We start from the raw sequence: 12,606 nt of genomic DNA on the forward strand, positions 1-12,606 counted from the left end.
CCGAAAGCGGGACGGGCTCTTGGGAAGCAGCACGTTTTCTATCACTGAAGAAATTCGAACAAAGGCCGGGGGCCGTGTGCCTTATTCTGGGTCGGGTGGGTCCCAGTACCTCCGGGACAAGACCCCCCGCCGTTATCTTTTTTGTGCCCTGTGCAGAAAACCACACAAGATGAAGGGAAGGGAAAGGGGCGGAGCCACTAGCCTCAGCGCCACGCATGCGTTTAAGCTCAACCACAGCTAGAAGGGGGCGGGGTCCCGTCCCGGAAGTGAGCGGCCGTGGGCAGGTCCCCTGACTTTCCCTTTCCGGCAGGTCCCCATGGAGGCGCTGGGGAAGCTGAAACAGTTCGATGCCTATCCAAAGACTCTGGAAGACTTCCGGGTCAAGACATGCGGTGGGGCCACAGGTAGGAAAAGGGGACAAGGTCAGGGGTCGGGACGGGGGATGGGAACGTGGGGGGGTGTTTTTCCCGAGCCCTTCCCCTTGCCCCTTGTCCTCGCCCCGACATCAGGCCCCGCGCTGGCCTGGGTTGGTTATGGAAGATGAGACAAGTACCGAGGGAGAGGGGCTGTCTGACATCTGACCCCTGGTCCCCGTAGTGACCATCATCAGCGGTCTCCTAATGCTGCTGCTCTTCCTGTCCGAACTGCAGTATTATCTTACCGCGGAGGTGAGTCTCCGGGGCCGCCGCTAGGGGCATTCTGGGGGCGGGGGGAAGGGACGTCATCAGGAAGCGCCGGGCGGGGTGGTGAAGTGAAATACACTCCCCCCAGCGCTGTGGGGTTACGGGAGGCAGGCGCCCTGGGGACCTCGTTGGGGCAAGAGGAGGAGGGGTTCTGTGTGACGAGGCCCTTTCGGGGCTCCGCGGAGGAAGGAGGGATTAGTGCGATGGATTGGGATGACCAAGGGGCCCGGGGAAGAGGGGCTCGGTGTGCTTAATCGGGGCCCTCAGGGATCCAGGAAACGAAGAGGGGCTGCAGTGGGGCCGCCCGCCGGGTCTGCGGGGTGTGTGGGGAGAGGGCCCCGGGAAGCAGCCCGCGGAGAAGGGGAGAAATGGGGCAGCCTCCCGGAGCTGCCGCGGGCCCACGGGGAAGAAGGCGCCCCCTGGGGCTGGGCACGGAGTGTTGTGAGGGAGGCCGCGAGGGTTGGGAGGGGTTTGCTGTTGAGGAGGTCATTGCCATAAGAAAGGGAGCACTGAGTGGGATGAGGGGAGGGGGCGAGGGGGACCGGTTGGGCTGAGGTGCCAGGAGGAGGGCACTGAGCGGTCGCCCAGCTGAGGGGATGTGGGTGGGGAGCGGTGATGGCAGCGCGTGTGGGGGGAGTAAGGAGGGAAAGGGGGGGGCTTTGCTGATTGGAGGCATTGGGTAGGAGAGGTACAAGCAGGGGCGTGGGGCGGGTGTATTTTTGAGAGGTAGGAGAACAGGGGATTAATAAACTTAGCATGACTTGGAACTGAGAAGTTCTTTGTGCAAAGGGGAGGGGGCTGATGGGAGGCTAGAGGAGGATTGATGGTAGCTGCTCTGGAACTGGTCCCAACCAGCCTGAGGCAGCTGCCCCCATTCATAGGTTCATCCTGAACTCTATGTGGACAAGTCCCGGGGGGACAAGCTGAAGATCAATATTGATATTTTCTTCCCGCATATGCCCTGTGCATGTAAGTGCTTGATGATCCCACCTTCTCCCATACATCCAACCCCATCCTAAACCCATTGGTAAAAATCATCAGGGGAGGTTTTCCCCCCTCCAGCTCTTATACTGATGTTGTGTTTTCTTTGCACGTTTAGAAAAATGAGGTTGCAGCATCAGTACCCTATTCATTGCCCTCATTTTCTTCACAAGTAGGCCCAACCATAGGATTAATCTAAGATCTAAACTCCCTGGTTCTAGATCTGAGTATTGATGCCATGGATGTGGCTGGGGAACAGCAGTTGGACGTGGAACACAATTTATACAAACAGCGTTTGGACAAGGATGGCCACCCTGTAACCACAGAAGCTGAGCGCCATGGTAACCAGGAGTGACAGGCCCAATCAACCCTGCCCTCGCCCCAGGAATCCCTTTTCAGAGTAGGATCCTTTCTTTGAAGTGAGTGAGGAGTCAGAGAATCAGTTTCTAGAGCTGAAAGTATTCATGGAACCACATGGTTTAATCCCTTACCTATAAGCCTAGAGAAATTAAATGACCTAGAGCTCAAAGTCACAAAGCTAGTTAGTACAAGTGGAACTAGATTCCACACTACCCTGTTGTTTCCCCGCCCAGGGATCTGATCTCCATAGGTCTTTCAGCCCTTATCTGTCATTTTTGAGGATGTCATTTGGAATCTGACCTCTTTGGGTTTCCTATGGTAGGAACTAAAGCTCTTGGAATATTTACCATCCTTCCTGCCTCCTCCCCAACCCATTACAAGGCTCCTGCCATTGATTCCTTGTCTTGTCCATACTCTTATCAAATGCTTGCTTTATGGCAGCTGAGTCTATCAAATCTATCACCTGGTCTTGCCTCTACTCCTGGCTAATGCCTTGGGCTCTGCTTACCCTCAGAGCTGGGGAAAGAGGAGGAAAAGGTATTTGACCCCAGCTCCTTGGATCCTGAGCGCTGTGAGAGCTGCTATGGTGCCGAGTCTGAGGATAGCAAGTGAGTGTCACCTACACAGGTGAGCTTGGGCCAGGGCTTTGCTGCATTTCTGTGAGCCTGGAAATGGGCCCACCCCCTCTCTGCCCTACACTGAGCTGGGCTCTGCCTTCCCTATCTCTCCCTTCTAGATGTTGTAATACATGTGAAGATGTTCGGGAAGCATACCGGCGGAGGGGTTGGGCTTTCAAGAACCCAGACACCATTGAACAGTGTCGACGTGAAGGCTTCAGCCAAAAGATGCAAGAACAGAAGAATGAAGGCTGCCAGGTCTATGGCTTCCTAGAAGTCAACAAGGTCAGAACCAGAAAAAAAGAGGAGAAAGCTCTGGGATGAGGTCTGATCAAATTTCCTTAGATGTGGATAATTTCTACCTGGGAAGACTAGGCATGGTTCTTTCAAAAGGGGACAGTCCTTTTGCCTGAAGCTACTTAACAGATATTTCCTGATCACCTATTGTGTTTAGTTTCTGCTCTTAAGGATCCCACAGTCTAGGCTGTAGGATTAAGTAGAGACACCAGTAAATATAATAAAGAGTAGTTTTAGAGGGCCAAAGGAGGGAAGATTTCTTGGAGGAGGAAATATTTGAAGTGAGCCTTTGAGGAATGATGGAGGTATGAGAGTAGAGAGATTGGAAGGTACCTGAAAAAGTAAGTCAGTACTCATAAGGCCTTGAAATATAGTTTATAAAGTTTGAACTTGATTTTTTTTAGATGTAATTTAATTTGACAATCATTATTTAGAGATTAGTCTAATTTTACCTGAGATTAAATTTGTAGAGGAGGATCATGTTATTCCTCTGCTCAATAATATCCTATGGCTCATTATCACCCACTGAGTAAAGTTGTATTCCTTTTTTTAGCATTCAAGACCTATACAATCTGCTGTCACTTTTTCCCTCCCTCCATTCGCTAACCAAACTCAATTAGTATAGGAGTTGGAGGAAGAAAATGATTGAGTGAAATCTTGGAAGTAGTGTTATTTAGAATTAATGATTGGTCAGATGTAGGAAAGGGAGAAAGAGTCAAAGACAGCCCAGGTGATAGGGGAAATGGTGACACCCTTAACAAATGAGGAAGGTCATGTTCTGAAGGAATGGAACCAATGAATGTTTGTTTTAGGTGGCTGGGAACTTTCACTTTGCTCCTGGGAAGAGTTTCCAGCAGTCTCATGTGCATGGTAAGTGAAGATTTTTGTCAGAAAATAGGCATTTATTGGAAAAGTCTCTGTCCCCACTCTTCCAAAGATCCTAATTTCCCTGTTGCAATCCCACTCCCACCTTTACCCTTACGCATATACATATAACTTTGTAAACATAAACAGCTTGACTGCTTTGCTTTTGCTTTTTTTATCTTTCTCAGATATTGTCCCTCAGCTCTCCTGCTCTCCTTAAGAAAAAATCCTTAAGATTGTAACATCAAAAATCACCTGGGGGTGGGACAAAGGACAGCTTCTCAGTTAATGTTAACATGTAGCTAGCTGCTCTAATCTCTGCAGGTGTTTCTTCTTCAAGCATTCCAACAAATGTATGAGAAGGGAATTTGGTTTAAGTTCCCCGTGTCTAATATCCCAAAGGTTTAATCACCAGAGTTTAAGCTGGAGACAGACATGGGTACATCCTTGTTTAATCAGTAGCCAAAAGGGAAGAGGACAAGGTTCAGAGTTAGGATGTCTTTCAGGAAACAAAACAGTATGGGGAGGTGGGGATGAGGCTCTCATAAAGTCAGTTTACCTTATTCAGGGGATAGTATAATACATCTAAGTGAATTGAGTTCCCCTCCTCTCTTCCCAGCTCAGGAGCTGGGGTTGTGGCCTACATACCTGGGATGAGAAGATGCTGGGATTTGAAAGGGAAGGAAGATGGTTAACCTCATAAATAGTACATGTCCTTCCCTTTCACAAGTCTTGGAGCAAGGTTGAAGATGTCCAAACTCCTTTCTCAACTGTCCATCACTACCTCTGCCCAATTCTAGAAACTGGGGTGGAGCTCAGGACCCACAATGGAGCACTCCAGATCCTTAATGGCTGATGTTCTCACACATTCAAGCCACACTAATTTTTTGGACTGTCATTATAAAACACTGAATCTCACTCTTTTTTTCTTTCCCTTTTCCCCTTCATGCTGCAGTTCATGCTGTAGAGAGTAAGTGGCCAAATGCTTAACCCTCCTCACTTCCATAGGGGGGAGAGCAAACTTGCCTTTGGCATGTCCTGCTGTCAAGAGTTGGGGATTGGATGGTGACTGTATCTTTTCTTGACAGAGGTTAAGATGGAGCTAGGTCTATAGCAGTTGAAAAAAGTGCATTTATTTAAAGCAAGGATCTGTCCAACATGAGAGACTAGAGCTAGAAGAATTATGAAAGAACCTAGACCGGGCAGTAAATAAGTACATAAGGCAAAGAAATAAATTGGAAGGTGTCTTCAGGGCCATTCTCACCTGTTGATCCCATAATCAGTCATTTCATCCAATAATGAAAAGTTCAAACCTGTGAGCTTGTGTTCCCACAGAGGAAGTTAGAATGGGAAAGACTTCTCAGTAACTTTGTCTTCCATTTTACTTTTTTTTTTTTTTTCTGTTTTATGCTCTATTTCAGTTAAATAGAAAGCAAAGCTAATACAGCAGAAAAATCATATCCGTAGCTCACTGATGGGATTTAAGCAAGGGATCTATAGAAAATCACAGTATTAGAATAAGAAAACTTTAAGAGATTTTTTTCCCTTGTAATCCATTCTAATTTATAGCTGAAGCTATAGTAAGTGATTTACCTCAGTCATATTATTTGATGGCTGAGTTGGGTCTTTACTTCTCTTCAGGACTCTCCACAAAGCAATATCTCCAAATTTTGCCTTCTGCTTTAGTAGGGCACCCTCACCCTAGTTGAAGTGATCCTAGGGAAGTAGGGTCTAACATTCCTATTCTCACAGAGATGGGGTGCAAAGAAAAAACCTTTTCTCTTCTCCATCCCCAATATGTTCTCCAGATCTGTCACCCTTCCTGGGAACTTCAGGAGGCATATAATGAGACTAGAAAGTAATTTAGGAAATCATGGGTTAGGGAATAAAGTGACTACCAGAAAGTATGGGAAAGCCATACTCCTGGGGAAGAAAGTGAGAAAGAAGCTCCTGAGGATACCAAGTTGGATCCAACCATGGCCACTTACCTCTTTTTTTTTTCCCTAGTTCATGACCTGCAGAGCTTTGGACTAGACAATGTAGGTATCAGACTTAGGTGGTAAGTACTTCCCCAGAGGTTGGCCAGGGCTCTTGGCTTTTAGGACCCTTAAGAACTGACTCACTTGGAAGGGGCTCACCCCTTCACCCCCAACCCTTGTTGCTGATTTTAGTGAATACTAGATCCCCAAATTCACTGGAATAAATAGAACCAATTAGCTTTCATCAGCCCTTCCCACTAGCTCTGGTGAATTATGTCAGCATGGGATAGAGGGTAGGCAGGCCACCGTAAACTCCCTCTGTAGTGCCTTTGGGTTTCCTCTGAGTTGAGACCAGAGTTCTTATGACCAGAACATTATGTTGGTATTTCCAGATCAATATGACTCACTACATACGACGTCTGTCTTTTGGGGAAGATTATCCAGGAATTGTGAACCCTCTAGATGATACCAACATCACTGCCCCCCAAGGTACCAAGGAGGGCTAGGGCTGGAGGTGCCATTCTAGATCTCCCCTTAGGGTAAGGGGAGGGTGGCTAAAGATGTTCACGTGGATATAGCCAAAAGGCTTGTCTTAGTTGCTACTCTGCTCTTTTTTTTTTTTTTTTTTTTTTTTTTTTATTTAATAGCCTTTAATTTACAGGATATATACATGGGTAACTTTACAGCATTAACAATTGCCAAACCTCTTGTTCCAATTTTTCACCTCTTACCCCCCCCCCACCAGCTACTCTGCTCTTGAGTTTAATTCCCATTGTTCTCACAGCTTCCATGATGTTCCAGTACTTTGTGAAGGTAGTGCCCACAGTATACATGAAAGTGAATGGGGAGGTAAGTCAGAGTCCCCAGTTGCCAGCTCTACAACCTGACCACCTCCTCCTCCCCTGTCCAGGGCTCTGTCTGCCTATTACAAGGCATCTTTTAAACAGTGAGCTCTGTGAACAGAGAACAGGAACTGGGATTTTTTTTCCCTTCTTAGCATAGTACTTGGCACATAGTAAGCTCTTAAATGCTAGTTGACTGACTGACTTGGTGACTGACCCAAGCTAAGGCAGACATACCCCTTCCATTTCTACTCCTTGTCACTGCTCCTCTCCCTTCCAACCCCAGGTGCTGAGGTCAAATCAGTTCTCTGTGACAAGACATGAGAAAGTTGCCAATGGGCTGATTGGAGACCAGGGGCTTCCTGGAGTCTTTGTGCTGTATGAGCTCTCCCCCATGATGGTCAAACTGACAGAAAAGCACAGGTGAGGAGGAGGAGGAGGCAGGGAGGGGCCATAGGCCATAGTTGGTCTTCTCTCCAAGTGCTGCTAGCAACCCACACTGGTTACTCCCCCATTTAGATCCTTCACCCACTTCCTCACTGGTGTCTGCGCCATCATTGGAGGCATGTTCACAGGTGAGTTTAGCCCTCTATGGAGTGGATTTGAAATGTTTGTCCTTAGACTTGAGGAGCAGGGAAGAGTAGAGGAAGGAGAGTTGGAATTTAGCCAGGAGTCTTCATAATTGTGGGAGGCAAAAAGACAATTTGGACTGGACTGCTGCCTAATCATGGGTTAATCTTTCCCAGTTGCTGGACTCATCGATTCTCTGATCTATCACTCTGCTCGGGCCATCCAGAAGAAAATCGAATTAGGGAAGACAACATAGTCACAGGAGCTGCATGCCCAACCCTGTCTTACTCGGGTCTATCTGTCTCCCAGCTCCTCCCAACTTCCTCAGGCCCTGTCCCTCGTGAATGCTATTCTGCCACATATAAGACCTTCTCTGTCCTCCTGACCCCACCCCACTCCCAAGAGTTGGTAAAATTGTGTATTGTGATGGTATTGAGGTCTAAGTGTGTCTCCTGCTCACTCCTCCCTCTCCTTCCCCCCATAATCCTTTGCTTCAACTCTCATGCTGCCTTGTGTCTCAAAGGACAGTTCCTCCTGGTCTTTCCTGTTATGTTCTCACTTAACCAAGCTCCTTCCTGTACTGGAATTACCTGCCAGGAGTCAAGAGCAAAGTGAACCCCTTTCCAGAGATGCTGGTCTCCCAAATTTCACCTCCCTGGCTCTTCCCAGAAGCTGATGGAGGCACTGAGCTTGGAAGAGAAGCTGAGCCAGCTACCAGTATGGGGCATTATCAAGGAGTAGGATCGTTTTGCTTTTGATCACACCTGGATTAGGAGGATTCAAGAGGATAGCCTTCCCTCAGGAAATTTCCACCCTAATTCTTAAACGGGGTGTTTATGGGATGGGAAGCACCAACATAAAAGCAGCAGCCACAGGAAGCCAAGGAAGTAAAAAGCTCCAGGTTTCTGCCCCCGAAGTCAAACCCCTTTTCCCTCTTGTGTTCTGCCTCAGACTGGGATGCAAGCTGAGAAGGGAAAGTGAAGGGAAAACAATGCAAATTCCCATGGCTTCTTGGGGATGAGAGGAAGAATTTCTTCTGACCTTTTGCTATCCCTAATGCTAGTTGGGTTCCATCTGTGCCTTAGTCACAGTGCAAACATTGTCACCTCAACCCTTCATTGACTTCTCTAAGATTTCCGTTCACCTGCATAAAGCCCACTTCCCAGCAGAGCTGGGAAATCAAACTTTCCCAGAGAAAAGTATGAAACGGACAAAAGAAAAGACATTGCAAAGACGGTTGTGGTGTACCTGAGAGGCAATGCCGTCTAGTCCCAGCACAGAGTGAATGAGGAACAAGGGGATTAATGACCATAAATAAAGTGGTACAACTTTTTAGACCCTCCTGAGTCGACAGTCTCCTTAAAGATATGGACTTAATCTTAATCTTCAACTTGTTTGGTTGAAAATTAATTTCCCAAATATCAGACACCAAATTGTGTTCAAAATAAAATAGAAATGATTTTTTAAATTTTTTTTCTTTTATGAATTATTTTTGTCTCTACTTTTCTTCCTTTTGTGTATGTAAAAAAGAATTGCGTGTAAAACAATTTCCCTGAACTCTCTTTAGTTCTCTGGGATGAGTGGATAGTGGCGGATGAGATGAGAGACATGCCCCATTCTTAGCCCAACACACACATTTTAGGAACCTCTTGGACATGTGTAGTCTGGAGCATCCCTCCTGGGCCCAAGGTTAAAAGAATGAGTTCCCAGAGCCTATGTCCTCACTTTTTTAGGTATCCAATCTCCACTTTAACTGTGACCTTTCTGCATAAGACATTATCTGAACAGAAATCAGCCATTCACAGTCCTAGGAATCCCTAGTCTAGCTGAAGATGGCTAACACGACTTTATAAGATTCCTGCCTCAGGCCTCCCTTGGTATACTGAGACTTTGGAGGGGCTTCAGAAGATCCTCGTGGTTCTCTGAGATCCTCTTCTCTCTAAAGCTGAGCCCACAAATGCTTCATTTGATGACTGACTAAAGCTGTTACAGAAACTCATTTTCTATTGCAGGTCTACAGCACAAAAAAAGTGCTCCCTACTATGCACGAGATTTAACCGATAGGTTTTATTCTACAACGATTTGCGTTTTGTCCTGGTGAAGATTCAGCGCACATAATTTTGTGCTGGGGTTTGCCCTCAGCCGGGGATCAGTGGAGGGGGCGGAAGATGACTTGGCTAATCTGACCGGGGATGGTGTAGAAGATGAGGAGAAGGAAGATGGTGAGAAGGGCCAGGAGCAGCAGCAGCACGAGCACACGCCAATACCGGCGCCAGATGAAGAAGACGAAGGTTTTCAGTGGGTTCACAAACCAGTTGAAGGAGGTCTTCGGGCGACTGAGGGGAGGGGATGGCAGTAGTGGTTGAGGCCCGAGTTCACCTCAGACGACTCCCCCCCCTCCTGCATGTCTGCCTTCCAGTGTTTCCAGCATATCTTGGAACCCAAACTCCCTGTCCTAACCGTACTCACTTGGGCTTCTCCAGGGCCTCGGGCTCCTTCCTCCCCTTTCCCACAGGGCGTTTCTCAGCTTCCTCCACAGGCAGCAGCTCAAACTCGGCTTCCACCTTTCCCTAAGCGGTATAAGGCGGAAAGGAGGGATGAGCTCCCGCAGGGACCGCCTCCCCTCCTCCCACGCCCTGCCCCCACCACACGCACCGTCAGGATGTAGACGTTCCCACCCGAGTCGGTGAACTCCACGTCCTCTGGCTTGGCCTTCCTCCTCCTCTTCTTCCTCTTGTCCCTGCTCTCGGCCTCCTGCTTCTCACGCTCCAGGTCCTCAGGCTCCCGGAGCTTCACAAACGGCCACCATCCCCGCATGCGCCGAGAGCGGAAGAGGCTGCAGCGGGGGCTGGCCCTGTCGTGGGCCTGACGGACCGTGCACAGCTTCGACTCTCGGGCACCGCGCACCATGTTTGGCAGGTGGAGCTCCAGGGACCCTGGGGATGGCGGCAAAGCTTGGGTCAGTCAGAACTCGGAGGTCCCAATCAGCTCAAAGCTGGCAGGATCAAGGGCAGAGCTCTGCGGACCCCAAGGACCATTCTTGTTAAAGGGTTTTCTTTTGGCAGAGAACTGTGAGGAGGCGAGACTCGAGGCGAGAACTGGGGTCGGGGTGGTGAGCTTTAGGTGAGACAAAGGGCCAAAAGTCAAGGCGGATACCCAGAAAGTCGTTGGTGGAGATCCGGTCGTAGTCCCAGACCTGCAGGACCAGCACCGCCGGCTGTCGAAACTCGGCCTCCTCCAGGGCGAAGGGACTGGGTTTTCTCCTGACGCTCACCTCCTGCTCCGTGGGCAGGTAGTCAAAGCGGAACACGAAGCGCCAATTAAAGTTCCCCTCCCCCGTCAGCGAGTTGAAGTGGACATCTGTCTCCTGCTTGTCAGATTCCAAACCCTTCACCCAGCTGGGAGACAGGGAAGGGGATGGGGAAGGCATGAGGAGATAACGCTTACAGAGGCCCCAGTCATCTCTGATTCAGAGCATCGGAGCACTGTTGGAGCCCCATTGAATCAGTCCCCCAGCCCTCATGGGCCCTGGGTTCTGGCTTCCCCCACCCCTAGCCTGCATTGTCTTGGGGTCCCCACCTTTTCACATAGATGTCGCTGGACATTTCCCCAGTGAGGGGATTCACATCATCCAGGATCACGTCCTCAGTATTCCAGATGATAACTCGAAGCTCATAACTGTGTGAGGGAGGAGGGTTGAAAGAAGCATCCCTTCCATAGGATTAAGAGGTCAGCCTTAATCCCACAGAAACTTCATCATCAGTGCCCTGTCCTTCATCCCTTCTGCCTCTTGCCTCCTATCAAACAGTCCCAGATCCTAAAACCCTCTGAATTCTGTCCCTGCATGAATCTAGTCTAGGTGACTTAAGCCTAGGGATTGCCTCATGCTTGAATTTTTTCCTGTAGAGGAAACTGATGGAAGGCCACATTTGGTCAAAATTAGACCTGGTCTTGTCCCTAGCTGCCTTCCCCCTAAAATCCTCCCCAATAAATAGGAGAATGTGGAACTTAATGGCCTCATCTTGGATTCCACCTACCCAGGAGTCCTTCCCAGAGTTACAGCTCAATAGCTGCATCTCTCCTCGAGTCCCTCTGGCTGTTTTCCAATCTCTCTCTCTCTAAGAGCTTCCTAAGGTCAGGGGTCCCATCTTCTCTAAATTTTGTATTCCCTCTAGTGCTGTCCTAAGTTCTGAGCTTGTTAAATTCTCTCCCCCCCCCCCCCATATTCATGTCTGTCTATTTTTGTCTCTTCTTTCCATTAGCTGATCACAGGATCGAGGACCTAGAGATGAAAGGGACTTTAGACAACCAACCCCAACCCCTGTATTTTCCAGATGGGAATTCTGAAGCACCAAGAGATTAAATGCCTTTGTCCAGACATAGTGTGCCTCAGGGATGTGAAGGCAAACTCAAATCAGATTCCAAAGCCTTGGGAGAGATGGGGAGTCAGACTCTGAGGAGCCAAATTATAGGGAAGAATTGGAGGAAAGGTCAGGGAGAGAAACCCCCAAACCCTGTCACTGTGTGTGCTGTAGGAGTTCTCTTTACCTAATTGGTTGTCGGGGCTTGATGTCCACAGGGGGTGGGGCTGGCACATCATTGGGAAAAATGTCTACCCACATATGCAAGAAACCCTAGAATAGGATCAGAAGTCATGGCTGAGCTCCCCTGCCTCTTCTCCCACCAGGCCCTGTGGTATGAGAAGCAGAGAAGAGCCATACCTCAGGTGCCAAAGAGCATGGGAAGGAAGCTTCTCACCTGCAGCAGACCCGGACTGCTGGGGTGGAAGAGGGGCCGGGTTTCCACATGTTCAGGCACCAGGGAACAGCCGTGTTGGGGCATCTCCCTCCATCGCAGCAGAACAGACAGGGCTTGCTCCTCCTCACAGGCAGCTGGACCCTTCCCACCTGGCCACAACAGGATAGAAATAAAACGGACCTCGCAGGTGGGCTTCTGCCACCTCCCCTCTAGTCCAGGTGTGTGTGTTACCTGCAGAGGTGGCCCCTGAGGGTACCTGGAAGAGCTTGCTGCCCACTTTGACCTCCCCAGGGCGGTACTCAGGAGCAGGGAGACCACTGCGCTGACACAGACTGGCCAGCACTTGAGAAGGTTTGACAGCATCCCGCCACGCGTTGTAGCCTTCCCTGTACACACAGGACACAGACATGGGATGCAAATGTGTACTTTAACCTGGGAAACTGGAACGTAGATATGTGACTTGGCAAGGACCTTAATATGGCCACATGCATGGCTGATAGGGACCTGTAACATGGACACATTTGGCTGAAATACAGCGCAGACGAGCTTGAAGACAAACTAAAGAACAGCCTTGGTCAGTATAGAAAGTGGGAAGGACTGCTGGGGACACAGACAGAGGCAGTCCAGCCTTGAGTACTTAACACAAGACAGAAAG

The 12,606-nt window shown here is 49.0% G+C and overlaps 2 protein-coding genes across 3 annotated transcripts in view; one reads left to right on the forward strand and one right to left on the reverse strand.

The window, feature by feature from the left end:
• The first annotated feature begins 217 nt into the window (after window positions 1-217).
• ERGIC3 (ERGIC and golgi 3) lies at window positions 218-8,661 on the forward strand. Of its 2 annotated transcripts, XM_031953910.1 has the most exons (14): window positions 218-404; window positions 598-668; window positions 1,565-1,652; window positions 1,886-2,005; window positions 2,539-2,632; window positions 2,761-2,926; window positions 3,751-3,808; window positions 4,758-4,772; window positions 5,810-5,841; window positions 6,174-6,270; window positions 6,566-6,630; window positions 6,910-7,046; window positions 7,143-7,198; window positions 7,370-8,661. In XM_031953910.1, exons 1-14 carry the CDS (start codon window positions 317-319, stop codon window positions 7,447-7,449), a joined length of 1,167 nt encoding a protein of 388 aa, XP_031809770.1. In that variant the 5' UTR covers window positions 218-316; the 3' UTR covers window positions 7,450-8,661. The 2 variants fall into 2 exon arrangements, with proteins under 2 accessions (XP_031809770.1, XP_031809771.1); XM_031953911.1 differs by lacking the exon at window positions 4,758-4,772.
• The window catches only part of LOC105749236 (fer-1-like protein 4), a 32,509-nt gene continuing 28,036 nt past the window's right edge, over window positions 8,134-12,606 (reverse strand). Inside the window, exons 37-44 of the mRNA XM_031949316.1 lie at window positions 12,183-12,337; window positions 11,952-12,100; window positions 11,742-11,827; window positions 10,773-10,871; window positions 10,350-10,591; window positions 9,849-10,129; window positions 9,663-9,763; window positions 8,134-9,529 (exon numbers count right to left, since the gene is read on the reverse strand). Of these exons, the coding sequence (XP_031805176.1) occupies window positions 9,343-9,529; window positions 9,663-9,763; window positions 9,849-10,129; window positions 10,350-10,591; window positions 10,773-10,871; window positions 11,742-11,827; window positions 11,952-12,100; window positions 12,183-12,337 (1,300 nt within the window). The 3' untranslated portion in view covers window positions 8,134-9,342. The remainder of the gene's footprint in view (window positions 9,530-9,662; window positions 9,764-9,848; window positions 10,130-10,349; window positions 10,592-10,772; window positions 10,872-11,741; window positions 11,828-11,951; window positions 12,101-12,182; window positions 12,338-12,606) is intronic.

The sequence above is a fragment of the Sarcophilus harrisii genome, chromosome 2, assembly GCF_902635505.1.
Source record: "Sarcophilus harrisii chromosome 2, mSarHar1.11, whole genome shotgun sequence".
In the NCBI taxonomy this organism is placed as follows: Eukaryota; Metazoa; Chordata; class Mammalia; order Dasyuromorphia; family Dasyuridae; genus Sarcophilus; species Sarcophilus harrisii.